The 20253-nt window shown below is 35.9% G+C and overlaps 2 protein-coding genes and 1 non-coding gene across 4 annotated transcripts; 2 read left to right on the top strand and 1 right to left on the bottom strand.

Annotated features, from left to right (window-relative positions):
- Positions 1-668: 668 nt before the first annotated feature.
- On the top strand, positions 669-3885 carry LOC109206664. The gene is made up of 6 exons (XM_019369511.1): positions 669-1275; positions 1539-2017; positions 2121-2205; positions 2749-2931; positions 3219-3379; positions 3523-3885. The coding sequence occupies exons 1-6, from the start codon at positions 669-671 to the stop codon at positions 3883-3885; spliced, it is 1878 nt and encodes a 625-aa protein (XP_019225056.1).
- Positions 3886-12361: 8476 nt separating this feature from the next.
- Positions 12362-12434, top strand: TRNAR-ACG. Its single transcript has one exon. It is a non-coding gene; the product is annotated as a tRNA-Arg (tRNA).
- Positions 12435-12607: 173 nt separating this feature from the next.
- Positions 12608-15263, bottom strand: LOC109206672 (pectinesterase-like). 2 transcript variants are annotated; one of them, XM_019369519.1, is made up of 4 exons: positions 15156-15263; positions 14507-14887; positions 13130-13518; positions 12608-13048 (listed from the first exon to the last, which is right to left on the bottom strand). In XM_019369519.1, exons 2-4 carry the CDS (start codon positions 14838-14840, stop codon positions 12758-12760), a joined length of 1014 nt encoding a protein of 337 aa, XP_019225064.1. In that variant the 5' UTR covers positions 14841-14887; positions 15156-15263; the 3' UTR covers positions 12608-12757. The 2 variants fall into 2 exon arrangements, with proteins under 2 accessions (XP_019225064.1, XP_019225065.1); XM_019369520.1 differs by having other exon boundaries at positions 14507-14882; positions 15156-15261.
- Between the last annotated feature and the right edge of the window lie 4990 nt (positions 15264-20253).

Below are 20253 nucleotides of genomic sequence, written 5' to 3'. Positions count from 1 at the left end.
AACTTTTCTCGAAAATAGAATCCCTTATATGTATTAGGAGAAAGGATTTTCACTTTGGATCACCCTTGGCAGTGACTGGTTTGCCTCACATCCACTATATTAGGAGGTGGAAGAGGATTTTCGGCCTAGAGACAACATCTCCGGCGACTACGTTGTCAGAGCGTGATCTCACGTGCTACTTGAAGTTTGCGAGTGTTCACCAAATGTTGATGCGTGGACTGTCAGCAACAATACTTGTTCGACAGTCCATATTTGTCTTCTTGATTCCGACGATTCTTGGTATTACTCTGGTAATTTAGTTTATTTGGAGAGATCTGTGGCTCACTTCTGTCCGCCTACACCTTGACTTTGTCTTTCTTTTCACAATTTACTTTGAGCAAGTTTACGTGCCTCAAAATTTAAAATTTCAGTTCTATTATATTTTGAGGGGACTTTTGTATATTGGACTTCTTCTTTTTTGGGTTAGAGTGGTGCTTCTATTTTCTGGTTGCGGTCAGATTTGGTGAAGTTTCTTTTGTTTACTGATTTTGTGAACTATTATTATTATTATTATTATTATTATTATTATTATTGTTGTTGTTGTTGTTGTTGTTGTTGTTGTTGTTGTTGCTGGAATTTGGTTGGTTTCGTCAATACTGCTGGATAGATAACTCACGACTAGTATGGCTATGGCTCCTAGTTCATCAATTTTTGTTTCAAATGAGTTTATGAAATCCCTTCAATGTCATAAATCAATTATGAAATCTTATTCAGTTACTGTTTTTGCTGGGTCAGATAAAATATGTCTTATCACCTCTTCAAATAAATGGGTGATTGATTCAGGTGCCATAAATCACATGACAAGTAATCCAAATATTTTTTCTAGCTTTCGCTCACACAAAGCACCCTCTCCAGCTACGGTAGCTGATGGATCAACTTGTAGTAGTGTTAGATCTGGGACTGTTAAAGCAACTTCCTCTATTACCCTGTCATTTGTATTAAGTTCACCCAACTTGGACTTTAATTTGATTTATGTTGGTAAAATTACTAGAGACCTTAATTGTTGTGTCGCGTTCTTTCCCAATCATTGTCTGTTTCTAGATCTTACAATGAAGCAAGTTATTGGTAAAGGATATTTGTCTGGTGATCTCCACATCCTTGATGAATGGGAGCCACTACCTGCTGCATGTTCCTGTGTTGTGTCTCCTTTTGAAGCACATTGTCGATTAGGACATCCCTCTCTACCTTTGTTGAAGAAGCTCTATCCTCAGTTTCAGAATATTTCTTCATTGGATTGTGAATAATGTCAATTCGCAAAACACCATCGCATCTCACTAGGTCCAAGGGTTAATAAGCAAGTTGAGTCAGCTTTTAAGCTAGTCCATTCTGATGTTTGGGGACCATGTCCTGTTGTTTCCAAAACTGTGCATATGTATTTTGTCACTTATGTAGATGATTTTTCTCGAATGACTTAGATTTACTTTATGAAGAGCCGCTCTTAAGTGTTTACTCACTTTTCTACCTTTTTGCTGAAATTAAAATTTAATTCAATGCTTTAGTGCGTATTCTGAGGAGTGATAACGCTAAAGAATACGTGTCAGAGTTATTTCGGTCCTACACAAGACAACATGGTATACTACATCAGTCTGCATGTGTTGATACACCCTCTCAAAATGGAGTTGCTGAGAGGAAGAATAGGCATCTACTTGATACAACTCGGGCACTTTTGTTCCAAATAAAGTTTCCTAAACAGTTCTGGGCTGATGCAGTCTCTACAACTTATTTTTTAATTAATCGCATGCCATCTAGTGTGCTTGGTGGTGATATGCCTTACAGTTTTCTCTTCCCAAACAAGTCAATATTTCTGGTGGAACCTAAGGTATTTGGATGCACATGTTATGTTCGAGATGTTCGACCATCTGTTACCAAGTTGGATCCCAAGGCGTTAAAGTGTATTTGCTTGGGCTATTCTCGCCTCCAGAAAGGGTTTCGCTGTTATTCTACTGAGCTTGGAAAATATTTGGTGTCAACTGATGTGGTATTTTCAGAGACTATACCATTCTTCTATGCACCTCCCATTTCTACAAGCTAGGGGGAGGAAGATGAGTGGCTAGTATATAAGGTTACTCGTTCTCTGACAGAACAAACCAGATGATGTTCCTCCTTTACCTAGTTCTTCTATTGAGCACCAATTGACTACGTGCCTTCAGCACCTGTTCCGACTGTGTTAGCAAGACAACCAATTGTTCAAGTTTATTCGAGGAGGCGAGAGTCGAATGATACATGTCCTACAATAGTTCCTTTGTCATCTGATCCTCCTCTGCCTAATCCTATAGAAAAACTTGACCTTCCTATTTCTCTTTGCAAAGGTATACGTACTTGCAAATCCACATATTCTATTGCTAGTTTTGTTTCCTATGACCACTTATTCTCTACGTCTAGATCTATGATTGCTTTTCTAGACTCCATCTCGGTACCCAAAACAATGAAGGAGGCTTTGAATCATCCTGGATGGTTTGACGCAATGTTAGAGGAAATACATACCTTAGAGGATAACCACATGTGGGATTTGGTGGATTTACCCAAGGGAAAGAAACCAGTCTGGATGTAAGTAGGTCTTCACGGTTAAAGTTAATCCAGATGGTTATGTGGCAAGACTGAAGGCTAGACTTCTAGCTAAAGGGTATGCTCAAACTTATGGGGTAGATTATTCCGACACCTTCTCCCTGGTTGCCAAACTCACTTCTGTCCGCTTATTTATTTCTTTAGCTATTTCCAAAAATTGGCCTTTACATCAGTTGGATATCAAGAATGTGTTCCTTCATGGTGATCTTCAGGAGGAAGTGTATATAGAGCAACCACCCGACTTTGTTGCTCAGGGGGAGTATGAGAAAGTCTGTCATTTGAAGAATTCTTTGTATGGCTTGAAGCAGAGTCCTCGAGCTTGGTTTGGCAAGTTCAGTGAGGTAGTTTAGGAGTTTGGGCTGAAAATGAGTAAATGTGATCACTCGGTCTTCTATCGGCAATCAACAACTGGCATTATTCTCCTCGTTGTATATATGACAATATTGTTATCACAGGAAGTGACTATACGGGGATCTCTTCTCTCAAGTCTTTCCTGCATACTAAGTTTCATACAAAGACTTGGGCATATTGAAATACTTTTTGGGAGTAGAAATAAGTAGAAGCAAGAAGGAAATTCTTGTCTCAGAGAAAGTATATTATTGACTTGCTTGCAGAAACGGAAAAGTTGGCAGCTAAACACTGCAGTACTCCAATGGTTCTTGATGTGCACCTTATGAAAGATGATGGTGATTCTTATGATGATCCAGAGAGATACATGAGGTTAGTTGGAAAATTAAACTACCTCAATGTGACTCGTCCAAATATTGCTTTTGCGGTAAGTGTTGTTATCCAGTTCATGTCCGTTCCAACAGTCAAACATTTGGAAGCTTTGGAACATATTTTTGTTACTTGAAAGAAGCTCTTGGACTTGACATATTATATATCAATCACGGTCATACCCATATTGACTGTTTGCAGATGTTGACTGGGCTGGATCCAAAATTGGTAGAAGATCTACTACAGGCTTTTGTATCTTTGCTGGAGGGAACCTGGTATCGTGGAGGAGTAAGAAATAAAGTGTTGTATCTCGATCCAGTGCAGAATCTGAGTAGTGTTGCATCTCGATCCAGTATAGAATCTGAGTACAAAGCTATGTCACAGTCTACGTGTGAGATTATGTGGATACATCATCTTTTGATTGAATTTGGGTTGGAGCATCCAATACCAGCAAAACTCTGGTGCGGCAATCAAGCTTCTCTCCATATTGCGTCAAATCCGGTGTATCATGAAAGAGCTAAGCATATTGAAGTTGACTGTCATTTTATTCGCAAGAAGATTTAGTAAAACTTGATCTCCACTGGCTACGTGAAAACAGGAGAGCAACCAACTGATTTATTCACAAAGGCGTTAAATGAAACTCTAGTGGATTATCTTTACAACAAGCTGGGCATGATCAATATCTATGCTCCAGTTTGATGGGGAGTGTTAAAGAATAAACGTAGTCATAATCCTTGTACTATACATAGATAGAATAATTACAGGGATTGATAATTAATCTGTAGGATTTTCCTCTTTATTTCTTTCCATAGTTAGGGATTCCCTATATAGACTCTTTATTCCTTTCCATAGTTTGGACTCCATGTATAGCTATATATGTTTGATACTCCATGGAATAAAATATCAATTTATTCTCACATAACTTGTTTATTACACAAATAAAATATTGATATATTAGTTCGAAGGCAGATTCAAAGTGAAATATTGGTTTTTCACTCGCAAATCTTCATAGGCGTCTGGACAACACCCGATTTGAAGTTGAAAAAGAGTAATTGAAGTTAGAAATTGAAAAAAAGGAAATTTGTCAGGGCAGTTATCTTTAGACATAGACTTCACTTGGAATCATTAAAATGCTGGATAATTCACGCCTGTATAGGAAGTCCATCTTTTGGAATGAGCATGTATTTACATCACTGTAATCGATATATAATATTTATTGAAATGATCTTGATGGGAAGGTTTTCCATGACAAACGAAGAGAAGTTGCCTTTCTGGTCTCATGGACAACTAGTTAGGAAGAAATTATTCCCATCTCCTGTACATGGGCGGAGCTAGCATGGGGGATACGGGTTCGGGCGAACCCAGTAGCTTTAATCCAAACCTTGTATTTATGTAAGAAGTCTATTAAATATATACGAATTATCAATTTAGAACCCAGTAACTTAAACGGATTACAATCCCGAACCCATAAATTTTAAATTCTGGCTCCGCCTCTACTCCTGTACAGATACTTGCACATTTAGTAAGCTTCAACAAGTCTTGACCAATACAGAAACATTAAAGTATGATACTCCTTAGCCGAGAAGATTATTTAAAATTTCTTGTTAAAATTTCATATGGTGAATTTCAGCAACTCTTATGAAAAAAGAGTGAATACCCTTAAACAGAATGAAAGGAAAATCACAAAGCCGAATAAAATGATTATATATTGCAAGAGTAACAGATTCTGTATCCTACTCCTACGTACAATAATACATCTTACAACAACTACTCCTACTACTACGCCTGAGTCCCAAACGAGTTGGGGATTCCACCAGAGCAGAGGGGATTCCCTGAAGGCTTCTTAAACAAAATTTTTGCAGGAAAAAAAGTTAATTTAATATACATTCCATGACCATAGGAAATAGGAAGACATTTAAAAATAAGAAACAGAATATCTCATCTAACAACATGCAAATTATGCACATCAAGTCACAGATGCAATCAATGGAATCCCCTTGATCCTCTGGATTGATAGAGTTCAAGCCTGCTTTTGGATTCATGCAACAATGTCTCCACCTTTTCATCTTGGTTCAAGTATGCCTGCTTCGACGTCCATTCTAGCACTGAAAGCACCTCGGATTGAGCTAGCTCATCGCTATCAGGGACGTGCAATGCAATGTAACATAACAGAAGTAATGTAGAAATCTGAATGAACTATTTTTTCACCAAGGAAAACAAGTTGAATCAAATGTTTTTCCCCTCCCATGCTTATGATCGCTTCGCAATGATCCATGTGAAGGTAGTTATCATTGCACGCAAATTTTGCGAGTGCAATGGCTGTTTCGTTTGAAATCTCTGATTCTCGTTCATCGAGCAGCTTTACTAATGGGCTAATCATCCTCGTCTCTGTAGCTCAAAAAGTCCTAGCCAAATTCCCAATAGCTCTAATGTACGGAATAAGCAGATTTAAATCTTCTTTTTCGATGATTCTCACCAGTTGATCAACAAGAGCTTTACAAGCGGGCGAATTAGGCTTTTCAAAATATGCTATAAATATTTTTGTGGGTATAAATTATCATAAAGGGTAAAATAAAAAGTTTAAACATGTTAGATGTTGCAAATCTAGAGAAGAAATGGAGATTAGGGAATGGGATGTTGCACTTGAGAGAAGCTTCGAGAAGAAGAGGGAAGGATTCGATATTTTCTCATTATGTCCAAAATGAATTTGTTAGTCTGTACAAAAGAAGAATCAAAAGTAATAAACATAAATATTGGGCCTTGACCCTTGACCCGGTGGCCCAATTACAACTAATACAAACTAGAATGGGCCACTGCTAAATCTGATTACAATAATAGGCCCAGCAATATAACCATCACAACAATATAACCATCAACCTTTGTCTTCTAATATTCTAACAGCCCCCCTCAAGTTGGAGGGTGATAAAACCTCCAACTTGCAAAGATGAAAATGATGAGCAAGCCCAGGAAGCGCCTTGGTAAGTATATCAGCAACTTGAGCATCACTAGAAACATGGGCCAAGTTGATCAACCCATCACCAATTTTGCTTATGATAAAATGACAGTCCAGCTCTATATGTTTGGTCTGCTCATGAAAAACTAGGTTGCGAGCAATATGCAATGATGCCTGGTTATTACAGTATAAAGAAACAGGAGAAGAAAAAGGGAGACCAAAATCAAACAATAATCTGGATAGCCAAGTAACTTCAGTAGCAGCTTTACTCATGGCCCTATATTCAGCTTCAGCAGAGGAAAGAGAGACCACAGGCTGTTTCTTAGATTTCCAACTCACCAAATAGTCACCCAGAAATACACAAAAACCAGTGACAGACCTTCGACTATCAGCACAAGAAGCCCAATCACTGTCACAATAGGCTCTCAAAGCAAGGTCGGGAGAATGACTTAAGAACAAGCCAAAATCAGAAGTCCCTTTCAAATAACGCAAGAGATGTAAGGTAGCCTGCATATAAGGAATACGAGGGGTTTGCAGGAACTGGCTAAGGTGTTGTACGGCAAAAGTGATATCAGGTCGTGTGTGGGTTAAAAAAATCAACTTGCCCACTAAGCATCTATATTCTTCAGGCTTGGGCAAAGGATCACCAACAGAAGCCTGTAGTTTCTTATTGATAGTAAGAGGACAGACAACAGCTGAAGAAGCAAAAGAGTCAAATGACTCTAACAAGTCATGAATGAACTTCTTTTGGTGAAGAAGAACACCAGAATCACAATAAAGCACCTCAATACCCAGAAAATAATTAAGGGAACCAAGGTCCTTAATCCTGAACTGTTCATGTAGAAAGCCCTTCAAAGATGAAATCTCAGACAGATCAGTGCCAGTGAGAATAATGTCATCCACATACACAGCTAAAATAACCAAGGAAGAACCAGAACCCCTATGAATAGGGAGTAGTCATTCAAAGAATGAGAATATCCTCTAGAGCAAAGAGCTTCAGACAATTTTGCATACCATTGTCGGGAAGCCTGTCTCAAACCATAGAGGGATTTGAGTAGTTTACACACCAAAGGAGGAGGAGAAGAAGAAGAGGGAGAAACAGACAAACCAGGAGGTACTTTCATGAAAACCTCTTCATCAAGATCCCCATGTAAGAAAGTGTTATTAACATCAAGCTGGAACAAGGGCCAGTGCTGTTTGACAGCCACAACAATCAGGGTTTTCACAGTAGACATTTTGACAACAGGGGAAAATGTTTCATGAAAATCAACCCCTTCAACCTGAGTATCACCTCTAACTACTAACCTGGCCTTATACCTCTCTAGAGTCTCATCGGCCTTATATTTTACTTTGTATACCCATTTACAGCCTATAGGCTTTTTACCAGGGGGTAACTCAACAATATCCCAAGTTATATTAGCCTCCAAAGCCTCAAACTCCTTTCTCATAGCCTCCTGCCACTCAGGGACAGCAGCAACCTGTGAGTAAGTGTAAGGCTCAGGAATATGGAGTTGTGAAGTGGTTGCATTGAAGGATAGAGACTCAGCGCTAGAAGAAACAGGGGCAGAAAGGGAAGTAGGAAGGGTGGAACATACAAAGTCTTGAAGATAGGCAGGGACAGAATGAGGTCTACTAGACCTTCTAAGAGGAGGAGGATCAGATGATGGAGCAGAAGAAACAGGAGCAGGAGAGGATAAAGTAGAAGCTGAAACATCAGAGGAAAGAGCTAGAGTTAAAATAGAAGAGGAAGGTATAGGGATAGAGGGAGATGGAGAAGTAGTTGGATCAGGAGGGATAGGTGGGGAAGAATGACCAGAAATAGAAGTAAGTATAGAGAAAGTGGAATCATAAGAAACGTGATCAGGAGAGAGAGGAGAAGGCAAGACAGGGGATGGTGAAGGAGAAGGTTTAAGAAAGGGAAAAATGTGTTCATAAAAAATTACATCTCTGGAGACAAAACAAGAGTGAGTGGTGAGATTGTAAAGTTTGTAGCCCTTTTTGGCAAAAGGGTAGCCAAGAAAAACACATGGGATAGATCTTGGATGAAATTTATCTCTATGGACTTTAGGCATGGTGGAGTAGCACAGGCAACCAAAAGATCTAAGATGGGAATATGTGGGGGCCTTGCCAAAGAGTAATTCATAAGGACTCTTGTTTTTAAGAAGGGGAGAAGGGAATCTGTTTATCAAATAGGTGGCAGTAAGGAGACAATCTCCCCAGAACTTTATAAGAAGATGAGTCTGAGACAAAAGAGCCCTGGCAGTTTCTAGCAAGTGTCTATGTTTTCTCTCTACCACACCATTTTGTTGCGGAGTGTGTGGGCAAGAGGTTTGATGAATAATACCTTTTTCAGAAAAGAAAAGGGCCCCAGAAGAAGAAGAACCTAATTCTAAAGCATTGTCACTCCTTACAGTCTGGACTGTAGTTTGAAATTGTGTTTCAACCATGGAAATGAAGGCCTTCAAGAGGTCAAAAGCATTGTTTTTAGCCCCCAATAGGTGTGTCCAGGTAGCCCTAGTGTAGTTATCTACTATAGTAAGGAAATACTTAGCACCAGAGTGAGTAGGAGTGGAGTAAGGACCCCAAGTATCTATGTGAACAAGCTGAAAAGAATGAGTGGACTGAATAGAGCTATCATGAAAAGAAAGCCTAGTTTGTCTTGCTATTGGGCAAATAGGGCATGTGAAAGACTGTTTAGAAGACAAATCACAATTAACCCCAGAAATAAACTTCATCTTGGAAAATGGTATATGTCCAAGTCTATAATGCCAAACAACATCAGAATTATTCACTTTATTTGAAGTAACCATGGTATTTACAGATGAATTGTCATTGGCATCAGCAGCAGTAATAGAGATTACAGGTAAAGAGGAAACAGGAAAAGAAGAAACAACTGAAGAGCAAGAGTTCACATGAGTAAAGTCAATAGGTGAAGTCACATGCTGAAATAGCTTGTTAAGTCCAGTGTCCAGTCTACCAAGCACCACTGGCTTCTTCACTGAAGGGCCCTGGAATGTGCAAGCAGACTTGGTAAACTAAACAACATCATCACAATGATTTAAAAGTTTGTGAACAGATATGAGATTATGTTTGAAACTGGGAATGTGAAGAACATTATGAAGGATTAAATCAGGGAACAAAGCTAAAGAGCCAACATTGGTGACTTTAACTTTGTACCCATTTGGGAGAGACACAAGATAAGGAATGGGAAGAGTGATTATATTAGAAAGTAGACTTTTAATGGAAGTCATATGATCACTAGCTCCGGAGTCTATTACCCAAACAATGCCATTCACACTAGATAACATACAAGCTCCATAAGAAACACCCTCATAAGTCATGAGCTTACCAGCAAAGTTAGCAGAAGCCAAGAGAGGTGGAGAGTGTGGGGAAACAGAAATTTGGGATTGTTGCAATAAGGTCATCAGCTGGGAGTATTGATCCTTGGTGAGGCCAGGTATCGCAGAAGATTCTTCATGCTCAGCTGGACCAGCAGAACTACCAGGCACAAAATTAGCACCAGGAGAGTCAAGCTCAACATGTGCAGCAGATCTGCGAGGAGGAGGTCCTTTGCTAAACTTGAAATGAGAAGGATATCCATGCAACTTATAGCATTTATTTATTGAGTGACCAGGTTTTCTGCAGTATTTGCAGATAAGAGAATTCATGGTCCCCTCAAAAGAAACCTTGGAGGGAAATGAGAGCTTAGAAGTCCCAGCATGAAATGAAGCAGATTGAGATGAGAATTGAGAGGCAGAAGACACCTGTCTCTGTTTTTCATCAGATAATAGAATGTTGTACACATTTCCAACAGATGGAAGTGGCTTCATCATGAGAATATTGTTGTGAGTCTGCATATAGGTATCATTCAGACCCATAAGGAACTGATAAACCTTCTGCTCTTCATCCTCAGCAGCTTTCCCTCCACAAGTACAAACTCTGGCCTTATAAGATGCTATCTCATCCCAGAGTTGTTTGATTTTGTTGAAATAAGAAGCTATGTCTAAAGACCCTTGGGAAATATGAGCTAATTCTTTCTTAAGTTCAAAGACTCTAGCCCCATTAGCCTTACCAATTCTCTCTTCCAATTCACACCAAGTTTCCTTGGCAGACTCAGAATATTCTACGCTACGAGATATTTCTTTTGACAAAGAGTTAATCAACCATGAAACCACAAGATCATTACATCGTTGCCACTGGCGTGCCAGAGGAGACCCAGGAGGTGGCTTTGTAGAGGAACCACTAATAAAATCAAGTTTATTACGAATGGAGAGAGCAACTAAAATATTTCTCCTCCAGCTGCCATAGCAGGTGCCATCAAACGGACTAGAAACCAAAGAAGTTCCTAGTACATCTGATGGATGCACATATAGAGGGTGACAAGAATGTGTAAAATCATCCTCATAAAACACAGTACGAGGTGCAGTAGATGAAGAGGAAGGCGTAATAACATGATTATCATTCGTCATTGTGAGAATACAGGACAACAAAACACAATAGCCAACTAATAGCAAACAAAATTATGAAATATGAAGAGGAAACTGATTTACCCCCCTCTTTTGCAGCCGAAAAGAGAACAGCCTTGTGAAAATGAAGAAGAAACTTCAGGCGGCTCAGCAAAAATTGACGAAGAAACCCTAGCTCGAAATAGTCGAAAAGAATCGGTCAATTGCAGTCAAAACCAGTCAATATCTCCATCGAAGACGAGGATCCAGTAGAAATAAGCAAAAATATTCCGAAATCTTCCAGCAAATTCGGACAAAACTCTAATCCAGCATAAATGCAACGAAAATCCAAAAATCGACGAAAAATGAGGTGGTTAACATCGATCGGAAGCAAACGAAGTGAACTATCAGGATCTAAGCTCTAATACCATGTTAGATGTTGCAAATCTAGAGAAGAAATGGAGATTAGGGAATGGGATGTTGCACTTGAGAGAAGCTTCGAGAAGAAGAGGGAAGGATTTGATATTTTCTCATTATGTCCAAAATGAATTTGTTAGTCTGTACAAAAGAAGAATCAAAAGTAATAAACATAAATAGTGGGCCTTGACCCTTGACCCGGTGGCCCAAATACAACTAATACAAACTAGAATGGGCCACTGCTAAATCTGATTACAATAATAGGCCCAGCAATATAACCATCACAACAATATAACCATCAACCTTTGTCTTCTAATATTCTAACAACAAATTATTATTAGATAAATAAAGGTAACATTCTCTTCCGAAACAAATTAAAAAGGAAAGTGTGTCACAAAAATAAAGTAATATTGGAGCTTCAACCTATTTACTAGTTTCATGAACTTTTTAACATTCATATTGTCACGGTCCCAAATATTAGTTGTTTTTATAAATTAAATTTATTTTAAAATATTTGAAGTTTTATAGTAAAGAAGAAGCATTTATTAATTTTTTAGATCCAACCTTACTGCTCAATTAGTGAAATATTTTAAGTGAGACATTTTAAACATAAGATAAATGGTATTTCAAACAAATACTCTTATTAAATTAAGTTGCTAAATGTGTTTTTCAAAAGGTTTGAATTTTTTATAAAAGACAAATAATATGAACATTATTAGGGTCATTCACTCCTTCTCTTAAATTTATTTTTAAATGAATGTCAAAAGTTAAGGTTTTCCTTGAAATTTAACGATAACAACAAAAACAAACAAACAAAAAAAAAAGTTATTCTCACATCCATTTTATTGGAGAAAAAGATTGGGCCACACCAACATCTCATGTGATAGGCCACAGACTAAAGTCATTTGTGAAGGTATATACTTTTCGCGAAGAAACTTACTAAAAAATAATTGTGAATAGGATTTTATTACCAATATAGTATTAACCACTTATACTATGGCATGCATCTTTTCTATATTCTTGAAACACACTTACTAGTTAGTTACAGTAGACAATTTTTTAATAAGAAAATAGACAAATTAAAGTTACATGCATAGGTCGTATTGGATTTGAAATGCCTTAATAATTTTAAAATTCTCTTTTATGACCTGTGTATGGAAGCTAGTCCGACGTGAATATAATAACTCTAGTACATAAAACGAAATAGGAGCGAAGCCAACAAGTTGACTCTGTGGCCCAATGGATAAGGCGCTGGTCTACGAAACCAGAGATTCTGGGTTCGATCCCCAGCAGAGTCGTTTTTCTTTTTAAGTTTTTTCTGTATAATTTTTGGTATTTTAGGTGTTAACGTAACTATGGAAATAACTTCAAAAATTCGTAAATATCCAGTGCTTTACCAACACTTCTCGTTGAGCAAATTTTCTATGAAATAACTAAGATTTTTTGCACTAATTCAAGTGGCAAATCGGGGTTCTGGAATTAATTTTCTGCATTTTATTTTCGTGTGGAACAACATAAAGTACACAAGGAGAAAGTGCGCACCATTCTATCTTTCTTCTTTTGGGTAAAGAAACTAAATATTTATTCTCTAAATGGAAAGAGTAGTAAATGCTCTATAAATTTAAACCAGATCAAGTGTGTATGGGATAGCTGAGGGTATCCATTCATCTCCATGAAGAAAGTTTCGAACTGTAAAATTAGAAGCTTCAGAATCAGAAATATTTCTTTCCCAGTTTACTCTTCGATTTGTGTCAGCTCCTGGTCCTCTATTATTATACTCAGCAAAATATATATCTGAGGGTTTTCCATTCCATAGAGTCCAACCTTCAGGATCTATGAACCCATCCAAATAACTTGACATGACGATCGTACGAGAGTAATTTTTCCAAGGTCTTCCAAGGTAGACTCGTACCTGTTGAGACATAATATTATTAAATAATTATGTAGGCGTTAGGACAACATTTGATGAGATGGTAATACAATTCAATATTACCTTTGGTTCATGTTCGCGCAAATCTTGTGTGACGTTTATTGTGCAACCTTGAAGGACAATTGCAGTAGTTTCATTTTTGTGTTTTCTTCCTTGGGCAGTAATTGTAACTTCATGTTGAATATCTTCAGGTTTTCTTGCATAAATATTGCAATCTTGTAGAATGACTTTTGCATTACCAAATATGAAGTCAACAGTACCATAGACATCACAATTTTTAAAAAATTGGACACCTTTTCTTGTGTAAAGTGTATCTTGATAACCATCGAACTTGCATCTATAGAATGCAACATGGTCAGCTTCAATACTCACTGCAACTGCTTGATGCATAGATGGTCCAGCAGTGTTTTGAAATGTGATATCTTGTGCAATGAATCCGTAGCCATGTACATCTTTTGAAAAAAAAAAAGAATATTATTTTTACGATTTTTTGAGAAATTAAAGGTAATAAATAGGAAAATAAAAAAGAAGATTATTTATATGATCTTCATAATAATTCAAAAACAACATTAATGTATGCAGTATTAGGGTGACCACCCTCCACTTCCAACCAAGATGTTGTGAGTTCGAGTCACCCCAAGAGCAAGGTGTTGTGTTAAGGGGGTTCAAAACTTAATATATAGAGGTAGAAAACAGATTTTGCCTTATATATACAATGTAATTTTTCGACGAAGGGGGTTCGGGTGAACCCCCTTGCGCCCCCCTAAATCCGCCCCTGATGCCGAGGGTCTATCCGAAACAGCCTCTCTACCCCAGGGTAGGGATAAGGTCTGCGTACACACTACCCTCCTTGTGGGATTATACTGAGTTGTTGTCGTCGTCATTGTTGTTGTTGTTGTTGTATTAGGGTTGCTAAGATCTTTGCTACTATATATTGTCTGGATGTTTAGTGTATAAGAATTTTACATTATAAAGTGAGATTAGTAATGCATACAGGAAATAAGGTAATTTACTTACTACAACATGTTAAATTATACTGATAGTATTTTAACTTCTACACACATAGGTAGATGAAAGCTTATATACTCTACGTTTAACTAAATCCAGTATTTTCGACAAAACATAAATATATATTAGTAGAAATCACTAAATTCTAAAGAATATTAAGTTTGAATATAAACACTTTAATTAATGTTAAGAACGTTAAAAGTTGAATCCATCAAGTTTAAATCATAAATTCGTTTCTACCTATACACTAATAGTATAAAAGAATCAAATTACAGAGAAGATAATTACATGCATGTAACCACTAATAAAAAGTGGGATTAATACCCCTGCAGCAAAAATAGTCAAGTTATATAGTACTATATAAGAATAAAATACATTGAGAGTATAAAAACTATTTCTTTTTAAAATGAGAGAGGTTATTAGCCAACTGACCTACAGTTGCAGTCTCGTTAGTTTTGAAGCCAGTGCCATTGCTTTTAGATCCTGTTATAATCGTGAGATCCACTCCATCACCAATGAATGTAATGTTAGTTTTATGTTTATCAACAAAAACATATTCATTATAGATTCCCTGTTTAATCTTGATGTTGTATCTTGTTTCACTGTTATTAGGAGCTGCTTGTAATGCTTCTGTTATGGACTTGAAATCTCCACTTCCATCTATTGCTACTATTGCATCGAAATGAGAACAAGAGTGGCTCTCTAAACCCAAGAATAATGTTGTTAATAAGCCAAATAAACCAACTCTCATCTCTTTTAGCTGCATGCTAGTAATATTTTGCTTCTCCGTAATTAGTGGAATTCGGCTCTGTCCTTTACACAAAAGCACCCAAAAAAAATTTAAGAATAAAAGCTAACAAAAATGAGAGAAAAGAAAATTTTAACTTCTAAATACTAATAGTGTAAAAAAAAATTACACTCGCTACCAAAAAGAAAAAAAGGGAATAAAAGTGAGTGACGGACGAATTACGTCGATAAATAAAAAAATATTCATTGCTAATCCTATCTAGCAACAAATACTATGCACTATCAGCATGTATAAGTTGAATCACAAAGAAAAAAAAGAACCCATCAAACTTACCTAATGCCTCAGTTTAATAAAGCAAAGTATAAAGTTGGCCTCGGAATTTTGAAACAATCTTCCTATCCAAAAAAACTGATACTGGACAATTACATTGAGTTACATATATATAAGGAAAAAAATTAATTAATAGAATGGCTATTTGAATTCCTATTTAATTTGGAAGTTTAACATATTAATGAAACTTGGCTAATTTTAAGTTTCATTTATATGTTCTGAACCATCAGTTACTCTACTGGGAAATGGAAACGGACATTAAAATTTATGTTGTTAGCTCTTCTCCTAGCAGAATAGCTGGTAATTATTTTTAGATGTTGCATTTACTTGCACTTTAAGATAGTGCTTTTATGAAAGCTATACATGTATATATAAAAATTAATTCATCTGCTTTTATAAGGTGAGTAATTAACCTATGGCTTAAAATTCCTAATTAATTTTGCTGTTTACAACTTAAGTATGTTTTATTTCTGCACATCAACTGATTGAGGAAATTGTAACTGTAGTAGCAATGAATTAGTGGGATGCATGCATAACAGACGTCGTTTCTTTTTTCTTTTTTGCATTCATATACCTTATAGTCATAGAAAGTTGAAAATCTAAGTTTTTTTTATTCATCACTAATCGAATCTTTTATTCTTCTGCAATTTTCAATGATGTGGTCGTCAATTCCCTTTTTTATTTTATTTTTTATCTCAGATATTTTTTGTTTTGACTAGTGATAATCACTTTCTTTGTCTTCAAAATAAGTGTCCACTAACACTTTAGGCTTAAGGACGTGCATAATTTGGTAAATACGAACTACCGTACCGAAGTAAAAAAATTTGATATTTGGTATTCGATATTTTGGTATTGGTTTCAGTTAAAAAAAACTGATATTAAGTATTTAAGAATAAAATACCGAAATACTGATACCATACCGAAATACATACTAAATTACACAATACACGTATTATTGATTATACACAAATACAAGAGTTCTAAATTTTAGTTTCAGTTATTTTTATAGTTTTCTTTGACTTTACCATTTTTTTTCTCACTATACTTGTTTTCCTCGTTTTCTTTGGTTCCCTACTTATGTTTCAACCTTTCTTACGTCTAGGTTTAGTATTTTATGTTTTCATCTTTTTTTACTACATTATAATATTTTTATTTTTGTATTTGTGAGTACCTTAAAAATATTGCAGTTTATGGCTTTATGCACTAATTAATATTTGAGTCGAACAAAACGAAGTTACCAGACCGAATAAATTGAAATCGAAAGGAAAAAAGCTGAACCATATTGAATTTATATAATTAATTAAGTATGGTATTGGTATAGCTGTGGGATAATGCTGGGTATGTTGTTGTTGTTGTATGGTATTGATATAACATTTTAAGAAATCAAGTACCAAATCGAAATGTCTAAATATCATACTGTACCGATTGACGAACACACCTATCGAGGCTTACGACTCAATATGTCAAAGAAAATTTATTCACACAAAATTAGTCATACTGTTTGAAGCAGGAACACAATCGCTTTATGTAGGGCTGCTTATCGGGCGGATTGGGCGGTTATTTACTCTTAACGGTTTGGCTTATTGGTTATCGGCTTTTAAATGTATTAATCCGCTAGCCACCCGATAAGATATCGGGCGGATTGGTATCGGTTTAGCTCTTATCGAGCAGTTATCGGACGGTTTATCGGCCTAATTCAATCTATATTGCACATGACGCAATTTACCAAATTTAGCTATTATCTTTCTGCATCAGCGCATTCTTTCCTTTCTTTGCAATTACTTGAACTCGCTCCAAGTCATACACCACTTTTGACTGTCTTAAGGAGTTCCATTTTCTCTCAGGCACATCTATAGTGTGGATGTCGTTGCAGTGATTGCACACCAACGGATTAAAACTAAGAGTCCTAAAAGTGAATCAATAGCATTGGTTTGCACCAGATTTTTAGGACATTATCCCTTTTGGCCTATGCCTTTGCTGCTGCGATTTAAGTCTCAGAGTTTCAATTGGGTGAGCTGTGGAAGAATCACTCATTGAACTTATTGGCCGCAATTTTCTCAATGTGTCTCAATGCTTTCCTTCTGATTGGCTTTTGTAGCAGTGCAAAGGATTTCGTGTGTCTCATACTTGGTCTACGGATTTTTTCGAATATTTTCCAAAACATGTAATGCTATAAAAAATATTCTACTACTATTATTACATATCAATCCTTAACGGGTTAATGGATTATCCATTAAGAAAATTGGATAATCAGCCCCCAAACCGATAAGCCGTTAATAAAAAATTTTAATCCGTTCCTCGTCCATTAAACCGTTAACCCGATACCAATAAGCCATTAAGCTTCGGTTTCGGTTCGATTTTCGGTTTTGGTTCGTTTTGAACACCCCTAGCTTTATGAACGCCAAACAGCGTTTGTTTTTCTTTTTCTTTTCCGAAGTTTATCTTTTTCTTTGTTAGAACCGATTATGTTCTCAACCTTAATTACTTATCTCCTTTATCAAAAAATAATTGATTTTCTTGTTTCTATAATAACAAATCGTTTCTAAAATTTAGAGCACTATAAAAATTATATTCTTTTATGTTACATCTATCATGTCGTGTCGTAGTGGTATGAATTGGCAGAAAAGAAACATTCGTTAGAAAACCTATAACCTAACTCCAATAAGTAGCTAGCTTATAAATTTAGAAAGGAAATGACGAACATTGGGTCGAGATTACAAAAAATTGCATGACGTGTCTCCCAATGGAATAGGTCTTGACGGAATGTCTCTGATTTTTATGGTCTCGGGCCATCTCCAACCTTTATCCTATTTTTTGTCCCTAAAATGGGGAAACCATTCCCCCATTTTTTTCCCCAAACTTTTTTATATTCTTCTCTCTCTTTTATATTATATTATTATCTTTCATTTCAATTTCATTGTTTAATTTCAATTAAACAAATTCCATCTTTTATTTTTATTAATTTGTAATTTCCATAATTAAAACAATTTCATAATTTTAAATAATATAATTTTTATGTATATTATTAAATAACATAATAACTTAGATCCCTACTAAGTTATTATGCTATTTACCGTAGTTTTAATTTTTATGTATTTTAATTTAATGTATTTTCAATTGTCATGTATTTCCAATTTTAATGAATTTTCATTTAATGTATTTTCAACCTTCACTTTTCAATTTTAGCAACATCTAATATTTTATATTCGCACCTTTCAATTTTAGCAACATCTAATATTTTATATTTGCACCATTCATTTTTTGAGATAATTATATATTTTTTGTACAATTATAACTTATAATAAAATTAACTTATAATTTTACATAAAAATAATAAATGCACGGAAATTAATTTATCAAAATTATACACCAAAGTTAAGATATAATATTAATATCATAAAAACATTACATAAATATAATTAAGTGTACATAAAGAGATAAAATAAAAGCTTAAATAATAAAATAATAATAAAAAAGTGATGAATAGTAATGGGGGAGATGAATAGTGTACCCCCATATTTGAGGGAACACTATTCATCCCCCATTTTGGGGACAAAAATGGGGGAGGGTTGGAGCAAAATTTCCCCAAAAAATACTATTCATCCCCCATTTTTTTTTTTACCTGAACACCACTTTGATTTAATATTTAAAGTTTGAAATTTTTGTTTCGTGGCGGAAAGTAGAAGGTTAATGACCCATTATAATTAAAATTGTTTGAATATTGATAATTTATGCATAAATTTTAGTTCAAATACCAACTTAATAATTTATTGTAAAAAACTCAGAACTCCATTGTTGGACCTTAAAAAGTGTTGAAGAAGACCAAGTGGTTTGATTTGGTGTTATTTGACTGAATTGGTGATTAGTAATTGCTTGTATTGGTATTTGGAAGCTAAATTTATTTCAAATTTGAGATCATTTGGAGTAGATTTAGGGTGGTTTGATCGAAATTGAAGTTGCAAATTCGAAGAACACTTTGTTAAAACAACACATAAAAATTATGCCAATCGGGTAGACTTCAATAAACAACTTAATAAATAGCTACAGTAAATATAGCATAAACTCTACCAATCCGATAGAGAAATCCCTGAAGAGCAAAATCATGCCAAATCGGTAGACTTTGATGAACAACTTAACAAATAAGTAGAGTAAATACAACATAAACTCTACAAATCCGGCAGAGAAATGCTGAAGAGCAATAATTGTGTGCGGATGCGAGGGTTATATTTTGAAGAGAAACTTTCAGAAACCCCTATGTTTTAGTGGTTATTAGCTAGTTGTAGCTACCATTTACTACATTACTTCCTATAGCTATGTTTTCAAATTTTTTAGAACGTATTCGATGTATTTAAGCTACCGTATTCATGAATACAGTAGCATTTCTAGGCGTGAAACAGGGGATTACAGCTAGACAGATTTTTGTATTCGAGTGTATTCGACTGTATTCATGGCGTGAAACATGTGATTACAGCTGGACAGATTATTGTATTCGACTGTACTCACGGCGTGAAACAGGGGATTACACTGTTTTTAAACGGAGTGTGAATCAATTAACATAATAGACTCCTAATATAACTCAACAAACTCGATTATAACACACAAATTTTGTATTTCCAGTTATAAAAAAGATTCTCAACCGAAAATCATCCCAAAAACATAGCAATCTTGTGACGACCCAAAGGGTCATCACCTGTTTTCTCTCTTTTTCCGCGCTTCCGAGGCCTTGAAAACCTCCCTTTTAGTCGCCTCGATTTGCGTGCACAGTCCGGGCGCGTAGCCGGAAAGCTTAGATATGAATTCTGTGTGAAAAATGAAGAATTTTGATATTAATATGATTAAAGTTGACTTTGGTCAACATTTTGGGTAAACGGACCCGGACCCGTGATTGGACGGTCCCGGAGGGTCCGTAGAAAAATAAGGGACTCGGGCGTATGCCCAGAATCGAAATCCGAGGTTCCGAGTCCGAGAAATGAATTTTTAAAAGAAATTATTTTTCTGAAATTTATATGGAAATTTGAAATGAAAATGGATTAGAAAGTGTTGGTATCGGGCCCGTATTTTGGTTCCGGCGCCCGGTACAGGTCTTATATGTGGTTTAAGC

This window comes from Nicotiana attenuata, unplaced genomic scaffold (genome assembly GCF_001879085.1).
Source record: "Nicotiana attenuata strain UT unplaced genomic scaffold, NIATTr2, whole genome shotgun sequence".
Classification (NCBI taxonomy): Eukaryota; Viridiplantae; Streptophyta; class Magnoliopsida; order Solanales; family Solanaceae; genus Nicotiana; species Nicotiana attenuata.
The sequence above is the reverse complement of the archived record's forward strand: the minus strand, read 5'-3'. Positions and strand labels throughout refer to the sequence as shown.

What these genes read in the sequence shown, in the direction of transcription:
- LOC109206664 (XM_019369511.1), top strand. Translation starts at nt 669, where the DNA reads ATGGCTCCTAGTTCATCAATTTTTGTTTCAAATGAGTTTATGAAATCC. An exon ending in TCAGCACCTGTTCCGACTGT is followed by an intron (nt 2,206 to 2,748) that starts GTTAGCAAGACA and finishes TTATTTCTTTAG; the next exon opens with CTATTTCCAAAAATTGGCCT. An exon ending in GAGTCCTCGAGCTTGGTTTG is followed by an intron (nt 2,932 to 3,218) that starts GCAAGTTCAGTG and finishes ACTTGCTTGCAG; the next exon opens with AAACGGAAAAGTTGGCAGCT.
- LOC109206672 (XM_019369519.1), bottom strand. Translation starts at nt 14,840, where the DNA reads ATGCAGCTAAAAGAGATGAGAGTTGGTTTATTTGGCTTATTAACAACA. An exon ending in TAACGAGACTGCAACTGTAG is followed by an intron (nt 13,519 to 14,506) that starts GTCAGTTGGCTA and finishes TTTTTTCAAAAG; the next exon opens with ATGTACATGGCTACGGATTC. An exon ending in TGCGCGAACATGAACCAAAG is followed by an intron (nt 13,049 to 13,129) that starts GTAATATTGAAT and finishes ATGTCTCAACAG; the next exon opens with GTACGAGTCTACCTTGGAAG.